The sequence below is a fragment of the Rhinopithecus bieti genome, unplaced genomic scaffold, assembly GCF_001698545.2.
Source record: "Rhinopithecus bieti isolate Rb0 unplaced genomic scaffold, ASM169854v2 scaffold_31823, whole genome shotgun sequence".
NCBI lineage: Eukaryota > Metazoa > Chordata > Mammalia > Primates > Cercopithecidae > Rhinopithecus > Rhinopithecus bieti.
The window spans coordinates 2538664-2550941 of NW_016814121.1; the positions used below are offsets into that span (position 1 = coordinate 2538664).

A 12278-nucleotide genomic window follows, 5' to 3' on the forward strand; every position below is an offset into this window, starting at 1 on the left:
TAAAAGAAATGAGTCTTACCCTGGAGAGGAACAGGAATCCTTGAGGGAGTTGTTCACCAATTTCAAGGGAGGGGCCTTCAGCTCATGGTCAAATTTCTTTTCAGAGCACGAGTATAGGCCCCTAGTGCTTTTTGGCTGGCATGTGGGTTCCCAATGGCCCTCCCCAGGGGGCTTACCCGAATCCTCCTGCGCTGGCAGCCGCAGTACCCTCTCCGAACACTTTGCCTCCCGTCGAGCCCAGAGGGCTTGTAAAGGCTGGGGCTGAACCGAATGCTGGCACCCCTCCAAACCCAGGGGATCCCCCAAAAGTAGGAGGGCTGCCAAACACTGGAGCAGCACCGAAGCCACCTGAGCAAAACAGAGGCAAACAAACAGAAATAGGGAGAAAGAAAGGAGGAGACAGGAAGAGAAGACATTGAGCAATGAGAAACCAAATCAAAATAGTTAGAAAAAAAGGGAAAAGAGGATGTCAGCAATTCAAATGCAAGAACTAAAGAGCAACACCCCCCTGCCCTTCTATCAAGAAAATAGTAATGAAAACAACAAAACAAAAGCCCTCAAAGCAAACCACCCCCCTCCATTTCTATCAGAGGGCTCTGGGGTTCACTCAGGAGAGCTCCTGCAAACCCTGTGAAGTCAGTGTGAAGCCGTGTGAGCAGACCTCCGAGAGCCCACTCGGTGCACCTCCCACCCTCGCAGGTCCTCTGAGCTGTTTGGAGTGAAAAACCACTCTCGAAAACTCCAATCCCTACCCAGCTGTCAAAAAGATGACAAACTATATTACTTATCAGTACGCATGCAAGACATCTAGCTTCACAGAAACCCAAATTATAAAATCAGAGGCTCAAAATCCCCTCTCAGGGAGAATTCCTGAATTGGGTCATAGCAGAGACAGACGTGCACATGGCGCCCAGCCAGGTGCTTTTTATTTATTTACAGCCTGATGGCTCCTACGTCTCTCGTCGGAGTCTCCCTTTCTCTCGCTCAGTGGAGAAGGTTTTTTTTTTTTTTTTTTTTTTTTTTTTAATGCTTTTTTCCTGCAGTTTGGAATTACTTCTCAATGAAAAAACACACCAAATTTCTTCTTTGGAGGTAGGCTGCTGTATAAATCTAATAAAATAGTAAGTCAACAGTGAGGACAGCCCTAGAGTTCAGATGCCTTCTGCAAGTTGCCAACACTGCTGCCCAGGGAGCTCAGGCTGCCAGAGGGCAGCACCACACAGGTGGCCACACAGACAAGGGTGAGGTCACACATGGGGCACCCTACTCTGATTGCTGGTGATGCCTGTCCGGCGGGAAGACAAAACATCCTCCCCTGAGCTATTCCTGATGCCGGTTCCCAAACTTCCAAGACACTGCTGAAATCATTCGAAAGTATTAGAACAGACACTCAGTGAGTGTCTTCTGGAATGAACGGAATAGAATGGCATAAGAAATGTGCTCTAACTGGGAGCACTCTCTAAAGGGTAGTACTTCTTAAAGTGAGTGTTGGCCTATGAACTGCGTGCTGGCGAGAGTAATGGTGGCTTAGCGACAAGCCTTTTCTCCCCTTTCAGAAAGTGAATCTATTGTTAGAGGGATGAAATCTAGACTTCTTATTGTTTATGTAATCACAACACAAGATTCTGCTGTCTGAATCAGGAAAGATCAAATCCTGGGTATGAAAAGTTGTCAGCTGAATTTCTCAGTTAACGGTTATTTTGTGATACACTCATGTGCCTTTTTGCCATTAATAGTGGTAGGCGGCACAACTGAGAAGATACTTTTTTGCTAAGGCTTATGTTTGGGTTAACATTCCGCATTTTAAAACCTTGAGTGAAATTCCAAGCCATGATAATAGAGACTGTTGGGTTATAAATATAACAGACTGGAAAAAAAAAAGTGCTAAAAAACCCTTACAGTTGAATTATTTAAGACTGATCACAGATCTAGTTACACTTTCTTCCTAGACATGCAGGGCTTTATCTGGTGCCTTGTATTCAATATTGCTTAGACTTCTTGGTGGAAGGTGAGTGAAAAATAGGAAGTCATGATGACACAGAAAATACACTGGACAGGGGAGGGGTGGCGATTAAATATACACAGAGAGCAAAAGCCCCCAAACAACACACCTGGGTCACAGCCAAATTACACAGGAAGAAAACAGTCACTCTGGCTTAAACAGGCAACTCCCTCCTGATGGCAGGAGGGGTTCGATTTTATCAGTCGCCGTATTTTCATAAATTTCTTCTCCAGAAGAAATATAAATTTTCTAATAATCAATGATGATAAACTTTCTGATTTATTGAGGGCCCACTCTATGCCAGGTGCTTCACAGCAGTTCTCTTAAATCCTCCCAATAAACCTGGGATCCTTACATCACAGGGGAGGAAACTGAGACTTAGAGAATATGCCACTTGTCCAAACTTCAGCCAGCTGGTGGGTGCTAGAGCTGGGACTGGAACAAGGTCTGTGCGACTCAAACGCCCACCTGTCATCTTCCCATCGTTCATCCCCTGCCTGCCTCCCTCCAAATCTAACACTTGAGCGAGAGAGCAGGGTGTAGACCACTGGCCATGGTGGGCAGGGCAGCAAGGCCATCTTCAGTGCATCCCACCTTCCTCCTGTCCTCTCCCTGGATGACCTCCAGCAGGATTATTTTCTAATGCAATTTTACAGAAGGGAGGATAGACACTTTTGGAATTTTTCCAAGACCCATCCAAATCATCAACTTAAAATCTCTCTTACAGCAAAAAGTGACTGCCCCGATGCCTGCGCAGGAAGGCAGTTCCTCCATTCACAACAGCCCTTCCTTCTACTCGGGACTTCCAGTCCCCTCTTTCGACAGAAAAAGCTCTCCCAGAACCAATACGAGTTCGGCTGCAGAGAGATGAAGTCCCTGAAACATGAGGGGGAGTGGTCTTTCCCCTGCCCTCACTTTGATGTTTATGGTTACTAGTTCATTCATCTTATGTATCTGAAAGATAATTTTTCTCTATTTGAGTCCTCAATCTAAGTATTACAGTTTCATGGGGCAAGTAAATACATACTATGAAAAGTTGGGGGATATATTTTCTCTAAGACCGGACAAATAAAAGGGTCAGATTTTCTTTCTTTTTTTGAGACAGAGTCTTGCTCTGTTGCCCAGGATGAAGTGCAGTGGCATAACCTTGGCTCACTACAATCTCTGCCTCCCAGGATCAACTGATCCTCCCACCTCAGTCTCCTGAGGAGCTGGGACTACAGGCATGCACCACTGTGTCTGGCTTATTTTTGCCTTTTTTTTTTTTTTTGTAGAGATGGGTTTTTGCCATGTTACCCAGGCTGGTTTCAAACTCCTGGACTCAAGTGATCTGTCTTCCTTGGCCTCCCAAAGTGCTGGGATTACAGGTGTGAGCCACTGTACCCAGTGTCTGAATTAGGTGTGATTTTCCTTTTTTCTTTTAGAGATAAGGGTCTCACTATGCTGCCCAGGTTGGTCTTGAACTTCTGGGCTCAAGTGATCCTCTCACCTCAGCCTCCCAAACTGCTGGGATTACAGGTGCAATTTCAAAGGTCAGATTTCCAAATCAATGGGGACATAATCCCAGGATAAAGAACCATATATAGGAAAACCATAAGAGTCAAAGAAAACATTATCAGTCTCCTAAAAACATAAAAAGTCTTGATGATCGATGAACTAATATTCCCCAGTTGAAATGTTCACGATGTGCCTTTCTAACTGGGATAAAAGCCTTGTGGCCCTTTCATTTTTAAATAATGCACTGTGTGTGTGGCAAAAAGAAAGCTGCGAAGCCCATTTCAGAATATTCTGTTTTAATTTCTAGGAGCAGTATTAACAACTAGCAACCAAGGACTAAGCTACCTGAGTCACAGTCTGAGGTAAGGTGCACAGTGGATTTGGAAACTACAGCACTTTAGGCTTTACACATGAGACTCCATGTATTAATTTGGGGCAGCCTTACTCCCAAGTCAGAGCCACCGATGCATCTAGTCCTGAGGTTGGATCCTTCCTCTGGAATTAGCATATTTCAGAGCATCCTATACATACGAGGGCCAAGTGTCCTGCCCACTTACCCACGGGGAGTTTGCTTTCAAAAGCTGCTTGCTCAAACAGCCTACCCTGGACCCCCCGTCTTAAAAAAAATTCTTTTCACACAACTTTCCATCAACAAGGACAGGAGTGCAGACTCTCCGCAGATCTCAGAGACAGAAACAGAATGGAGAGGTAGATGACAGAAATGAAGTACATGTTTTCAGATCTAAACATATATTGTTCTTTAAAAATTTTTAGTTATAAATACATCATACATGATTATAAAAAGGCATATAGTTTATATAAATGTATACTTTAATAGTAATGCTGGGATAAAAAGTAGTGCAAATAATGTTCCTTTTCCTTGTTTACATGGGTGTCAACTATGAAAATTAATTCAGCTATGTACTTATGCTATGTGGATTGTGGATACATATATACTTCAATTAAAAATAAAGGGATCTGGGGGCCAGGAGTGGTGGCTCACACCTGTAATCCCAGCACTTTGGGAGGCCAAGGTGGGGGGATCACGAGGTCAGGAGATCGGGACCATCCTGGCTAACATGGTGAAACGCCATCTCTATTAAAAATACAAAAAATTAGCCGGGCGTGGTGGCGGGCGCCTGTAGTCCCAGCTACTTGGGAGGCTGAGGGAGGAGAATGGCATGAAGCTGGGAGGCAGAGGTTGCAGTGAGCCGAGATCGTGCCCCACTGCACTCCAGCCCGTGGCGTACAGAGCAGACTCATCTCAAAAAAATAAAATATAAAAAAAAAAAAAAAAAAAAACTGACTTTGTGAAAGAGGGGAAAGTAATATACAGATGAGAAATTAAACAGATAATCTGCTTTGACCCTTACAAATAATGGGCACCCCAACAAATCCATGACTCAGGACGCTTTCCTGTTGATACTTTAATTATCATTTCCTTATGTGTTCCTTTACTTTGGTTATTCTGCAGCTTTAAAATATTTACAATGTTTTCTTCCCAAGAAGACTCTGTGTTCTCTAAAGAGTTGCATTACGGCTGGGCACGGTGGCTCACCCTGTAATCCCAGCACTTTGGGAGGCCGAGGTGGGCAGATCACGAGGTCAAGAGATGGAGACCAGCCTGGCCAACATGGTGAAACCTTGTCTCTACTAAAAATACAAAAATTAGCTGGGTATGGTGGCACATGCCTGTAATCCCAGCTACTAGGGAGGCTGAGGCAGAAGAATTGCTTGAACCAGGGAGTCGGAGGTTGCTGTTAGCCGAGACTGCACCATTGCACTCCAGCCTGGCGACAGATTTAGACCCCATCTCACACACACACACAAAAAAAAGGTTGCATTACTTGCGTTCTTTGCTTTTAAACATGTTTTGGAAGACCTGGAATGATGTTAGGAATGTAGCAGATACTCAGTAAATACGAAGTGGAGGAAACAGTTAACTTCTTTACTCCAATCCTATTCTCTTGAGATAACCACCCTAGAGATGTCTCCTTCCAGATATCTACGCATAAACAAATATGCATATAAAGATAACCATAACAAATAGACATAGGAATACCTGTTTTGTTTGGAGAGGAAAACCCAAAGCCTTGGGATGCCACACTTCCTCCTCCAGAGCTGAAAGTGCCAGTGGGTTTCTGCTCTCCAAACGACGAGCTGGCAAATCCACCAAATGTCTTGGCCCCACTGTTTCCAAATAGGTTAGAGGTATCTGAAGAGACGAAGAGATGAAGACGTGAGGGAGGTCAGAGGGAGAGAAATGTCTTTACCTGCTTCTCAGAACAAAGAAAAAAACATCAGTTGGGTGTTTGGGAAGATGGGAGTGACAAGCTGCCTAGAACCCAAGGGAGCGGAGCGATGGAGCGACAGAGCGACAGGCACTTTCTCTGATTTTCAAGCACCTTGCTGGGAAGTTTTTAATCATTCTGGCACCCAGGCTCAGGATTTCCTGGCATGATTCTACAGGCACAAAATAAAGGAGCAGTGAGAGACCCCACTGAAGAGGCTCCTTTGCAGAAGCTCACGGCGTGCTCCCGCAGGTGTTAGGACTGCCCAGCAATGGAGGCCACGGCTCAACCCCACAGGCTGCTTTCTTCTGAAGAAAGGGTTTGCTTTGATTGGTTTCTTCACACCAAGACCAACTTCAAATTTTGTCAAACTAGGGAAATTAAAGTTAGAACAAATCCAAACCAGGCCTAAGGGCTTCTAGCACTTACTTAGTGCTTTTATAGTCAAGTTCAGCATGCTTATGGCTGCCCGAGCTGCTCAGAGAATGGCAGTGAAATGAGAAAAATCATGGTGCTCCTATCTTTGATCCAAGGGGATATAGGGATGGTTTGAAGAATGTGAAAGAGGCTAGCAAGACTTCCAGTCAGATTTCCTCTAAGAGGTTTAATGAAGCCCTTGACCTTTTAGATACTTATCTAGGGGGTCATTCGCCCTCTCTCAACTATGCACTGAATTCACTCCAAGAATTAAAGGAAAAAAAGAAACTACTAAAAACCAAGATGGCTGAGAATTTTTTTTCACCTGTTACAAGAAATGCAAACCTGACAGACAATAAATAGCCAAAGTCTACATACACAGAAGCTGTCACTCAAATACAGCATAGGATATGTCAGAGTTTTCAGACTTTTTTTGGGGGGGGAGGGGGAGTGGTGGGAAGGGAAGGAATAACTCACATTTCCTACCACGTCTGGACGGGTGTTTTATTAAATATATGCCCACAAGGCAGGGAGAAACTATCCTGAAGTGGAGTGGATGCCCAAAGACACAAGGCATAAATGGGATGCACAGCGTATGCTCTGGGTAATCACTGGGTGGGTAATAAAGGACCAGTCTCTCCCTAAGCCAGTCAGGTGTTCACAGGGAAGGTGAAATGAGAGGACTGGAGGAGGGGGAGCACTTAACATCATTTTCAAAGTTGAGCTGTTGGAAGGGGTGCCCCCCGCCATTAACCTGTCACCTCCTCAGGTCTCTCAACTTGTGCTCCTACAAACCGACCCTAACAGGAGAGCCAACACGGTTAATACATCCAGATGCAATGCTCTTAATCCACAATCCAGGAAGTGAGTGGCCTCACTTTGGGACCCAGTCACCTCAAATTTCCAGGCACCAGTAATACAATATGCTTGGCCCATCACATTATGGTCACTGCCCTAGAAAAACACAGCTGACAATTTGAGAGCTTGGCTAAGGACCCACATGTCGGGTATGTCAGGCATTGGCAGCTGGGTGGTTAAGAAATCCCTTTGTATCACCCTCATAACTCGGTACCACAGGATAATTTATCCCTTGATGGAGTCCCACAAAACGGCCTCCTGAGCAGTTTGACCTTCCCCTTATTGAGCTAGCCCAAAGTTAAGTTTGATTCCTTCAATGGCAGTACATTTGACACTGGAGATGAAAAACAGGCTTCTCAGCCATTCCGTTTACTTCATATTTCAAGAACAGAGGGCTGCAATTTTGCACTTTGTTAGTGCTAGCAATGCAAAATTCAAATAGCAAACAAATTCAAAGGCAAGACTGGGGTTGAATCCTCTTGGAGAAATTTGGTACAACCATATGAAATGAGAGGTGAAATGATTTTACTGGGATAGTGGTGGGAAGTCAGAGATCATTTAGAAATCTTTGGGCTTTTTTATCTTTTTCTCTGTTTAAAACTCTTTGACTTTAAAATCTTTACGGCATATCACAGTGGAACAAGCAGTGAAGTTTGCAGTCAGACCCGGGTGAGATTACCTAATAGCTGTATGACCCTGGGCAAGAACTTAACTAACTAAGTTCCAGTTTCCCCACACATAGAACAGGACAGCAATTCTGACTCTGCAAGGGATGCTGGGAAGATAACATGATGCACACAGGGCACTAGTGTGATATGTTGTGGACCCTCAGAAAAGGCTGCTGCCCTTCTCTGTTCCTTCAGCCTCCTCCTTCCACATCTCAATCACACTTCAGCTAGTAAGACACTCAGCAGGTCAGCAGGAGATAATGAAATCCTTTTCATTTTTAAAAGATCCCAAGAATGACACCATTAAAGCTGTAATCACTCTCATTTAGTCTCTCCAGGAGCTCTGCATGTTGAGACATTTTACCATTGATTTAAACTGCTCTTAAACATAGTAGCATAAAATAATGACTGCGACTCTGTTTCTAATGTCAACAATGTGTTTCTTGGTTTTCTCCTAATGGTTCCAAAATAACACAATCTCTAGCTTTTGAAAATACGTTACCATATTCTCATATTACCAAAAGAGAATATCTTGGCGAACAGAACAATATTTCACTATAGAAGATTCTTTTTGATTTGTAAATAAACTATCCAGTAAAAAAAACAAGTTTGTCTTTGCATAGCCATCTGTGACTGACACTTTAGGGGTGCCAAGTACAGGTAAGACTGGCATCTGCTCTGGGCTTCTGCCCTGCTGGCAAAACATGGATCCTCTTTGGTCTTTTATTTGGCAAAAACACTAGCATAATCCAATATGCGTGCCTGAGCCAATCTGATTTAAATTATACTTAATATAAACTGGATAGTAATTAAATTTGACACAAAGAGAACCAGACCAGGCCCCATTTCATCCCGCAGGTCTAAAGTCACTGAACAAGACTGCAATGCACACTCCGAAGGGGTCTCTCAAGAAGCTCTTGCCCAGGATACTTTCCAAGATGTTTTCTTCAAGAACAGTTGTAGAGGGACCCGTGAACCCACATGATCATCATCAAATGGTTTCTTCATCTCCTGACAAGACAAATATGTCTTTCAGGACCCTAAACAGAAAGAATGTGCTGGGAATGGCCCTACAGAGTGTCCTCAGGACAATACTCAAGGAGGCAACAGGTCCTTATGGGTAACAATCCACAGTGGTGGTGACTTTTAGATGACCCCATGAGTTCACAGGTTTTCTTTAGTAGAGTCTATGGGAATGACAGAGAGAAGCCCTTCTTGCAAGCTTTGAGCTTCTGGATACAGAACATGCCAACTCCAAGCACTGGTGTTCTCAGCTTGTCTCTCCTGGTCATTGTTATAGTTCTCATGATGTCTCGGGGGTACAGTGGGCAGTTTCAGGGCTAAGCAGCCCAGGGCATAAATGTCACAAAGAGAACTGCTCAAATAATTCTCTATAATGGGGTCTTTTCCATGCATAAGTGTTGCCCAAAAAGGCATACCTGGGAGACGTTATGTAAACATGGCCCATCAGAGCTCGGGAAAAGCATCTGGACTAAATCCTGGCTATGCCACTGAATAGCTGTGCAGCTTCTGCAGTCTATATCTCCTCTTGGACCTGATTTTCCTATTAGTGAAATGGGGACAGCCACATCTAAAAGCACCGTTGTAAGAAGTGGTTAGCTCACGTGCATTGAGCTTCTGGCACACAGTGGGTGATTTATAAAGGCTGGTTTCTTTCTGCTTGATGGTTTGTGTAGTGATGAAATCCAAGGGCCGCAGGATTTCCAGAGAGGGAGCAATCATGATGGGCCTGAATGACCCTCAGGCAAAGGTGCACTGCACACAGTAACAGCCTCGCATTCATCCTTAAAAAGAAGGACAGGCTCAGAAGGTGGGTGCAGGATGCCATGTGAACCTGGAGGAAGTGAGGGAGGGATGCTGTGTGGACAGCAAGCAGACAAACTGGCCAAACCAGAAGGAACATCCTGGGGAACTGAGTACAGTCAGAAAGGCACTTTGGGGCCAGCTCAAGGAGGGCCCTGAATTCCAGTTTCAAGTTTGTTTGGACTTTATCCTATAGTCAGTGGGAAGCTGTCCAAGGGTTTCGAGTAGGAAAAGGGGCAAAATAAATGCAGTCTTAAGACTCAGTTTGGCATGGATTTTTAGATCACAATGGAAGAGCCAGGGGGAAGGGAGAAGAAGATTGTGATGAACCAGAGGACCATGGGGAATGCCCCATAGCAAAATGGGGCGGGGAGTGAGGGGTTGGTGTGGGGAAGGAGAGAATGTAGAGAAAAGAAGAGGAGCAGAGGAAGAACTGTTTGAAAGGCAGAAGGAACCAGGAGAATCAGTTCATACAGTCCAGGAAAGAAGTGGTGCTCAAAGCATCAAATGATGCAGAGCCACCTAAGGAGAAAGAGGCTGTCACTGATAATTCTGCAGAAAGTATCCTGAGTACTATGGTGAGGACAATGACTTTCCCCAGACGACTCCCAGCTCTTCCTTCTCCACTGTTCCTTCCTCTTATCCTGTACTTGGTGGCTCTCAGGGTTAAAAAAATTCCTGTCCCTTTCATTATCGAATCATACACTTAGTACCCCCAAAAACTGTTGAAATAAAATCATATACTTAGTTTTTAAAAATAATATAATGTTAAGTGTTTCCTCAACTCCTTAAAATCACTTAAACTTCCCTTAGGCACACATGTAAATTGTTGGTTTATAGTTAACAGCCAACATTTAGAAGATGAAGACTAACGGGTTATCTGGTATCAAGAATAGTTATGTGTTTATTTTAAACCAGAATTAAAAGAATTAGCCAGTAATGTTTGACAGGCTGGGGAGTCCTGGTTTGTAGGGTTTTCTGATTTCCATGATATCAATACTCTACAATGGCTAATTTCAGGCTACCCCACACGATGTCACCAAACGAGCAATTGGGAAGATGTGCATGGCTGGCCCTCCTGTGTCCGTGCAAACCAGCTGCAGCCAGCCACTGACAAAAGGCAACTCATTGACCGTCAAGAGCCATGGCATTAGAGATGAGTAAATGAATGAGTAAATGAGTAAATTTATAGGGATATGACACATTTAACTTTCAACAAAATTGGCCAGTAACACAACCTCACATATGATACCTTAACTCTGGGATAAACCCACATTTCTAACTGTAGTGGAGCATGTTAGTGTCTATTCTGTGCCAGATTCTGTGTTTGGCATGTGACATACAGTCTAGCTGAGCTCTGCATCTGTGACTTTCTCGCTCTGTGACCTCAGCATTCTGGGCTTGTTTCCTCAATGGAAAATGAAGAGCCATAAAAGGACGATGTTTTCAAAGTATGTGCTATGGAGCCTCACAGTCGTGTGGTGCCAGCCAGCTGTGTGTCTTGGAGTTCTTGACCCCTGCTTCAGCATGAACTTACTTTTGTTTTTCCTTGTCAGGATGCTACTTAAGAATTCATTGGCAAAAATGGTTTTTGAAAACTACTAGACTTGATTTCTAAGATTCAGAATTCTAAATCCCTCCTGGCCAACTGAAACCTAAAGAACAAAAACTTCTGATTATGTAATTTCACGAATTAAAAGGTATGTGTCTCTTGACAAGTAATCTTTCCTTATGTATTAGTGGAGTGGACAGTGACAACAAAAAAACTAGGTTTCTGTTTGTTTGGTTTTTGAGATGGGGTCTTGCTGTGTTGCCCAGGCTGAACTAAAAAAATGACTAGTTTTGATTTAGGAATTTAGAAGGGCAAATCAGGATAGAAAGTTTTGCTAACTGCATAGGCCTTAATATTAAGGAAACATCCGTCATGACTGCAGAACACTAGCTCATGATTCATGGAGATCTCACACAGCACAACAGATGAGAGAAACTTCATGTAGAGCATATTAAATGAGAGAAGCTGAGACAAACAGGACAGGCTCCCAACTTCTAATCTCAGCCTCTGTCTGAGCAGCAGGATAATAGATCTACACAAACAGATTTCTTTCATTTCCAACCATGAATACACAGCTCAACAAAGAATTTTTAAGGCCGAGCACGGTGGTTCACACCTGTAATTCCAGCACTTTGGGAGGCTGAGGTGGGCAGATCACCTGAGGTCAGGATTCAAGACCAGCCTGGCCAACACGGTAAAACCCCATCTCTACTAAAAATACAAACACTAGCCAGGCTTGGTGGCCGGCGCCTGTAATCCCAGCTACTCAGGAGGCTACGCTGGGAGAATTGCTTGAATCCGGGAGGTTGCAGTGAGCCGAGACTGTGCCACTGCACTCCAGCCTGGGCGACAGAGCAACGCTCTGTCTCAAAAAAAAAAGGTTTGGACACGGTGGCTCACGCCTGTAATCCCAGCACTTCGGGAGGCCAAGGCAGGTGGATCACAAGGTCAGGAGATCAAGACCTCCTGGGTAACACTGTGAAACCCCGTCTCTACTATAAAAATTACAAAAAATTAGCCAGGCGTGGTGGCGGGCGCCTGTAATCCCAGTTACTCGGGAGGCTGAGGCAGGGGAATGGCGTGAACCTGGGAAGTGGAGCTTGCAGTGAGCCAAGATCACGCCACTGCACTCCAGCCTTGGTGACAGAGCGAAACTCTTGTCTCAAAAA

At 44.3% G+C, this 12278-nt stretch overlaps 1 protein-coding gene across 1 annotated transcript in view; it reads right to left on the reverse strand.

Annotated features, from left to right (window-relative positions):
• The window catches only part of NUP214 (nucleoporin 214), a 112203-nt gene that overhangs the window by 6227 nt on the left and 93698 nt on the right, over positions 1–12278 (reverse strand). Inside the window, exons 32-33 of the mRNA XM_017849892.1 lie at positions 5562–5714; positions 177–348 (exon numbers count right to left, since the gene is read on the reverse strand). Of these exons, the coding sequence (XP_017705381.1) occupies positions 177–348; positions 5562–5714 (325 nt within the window). The remainder of the gene's footprint in view (positions 1–176; positions 349–5561; positions 5715–12278) is intronic.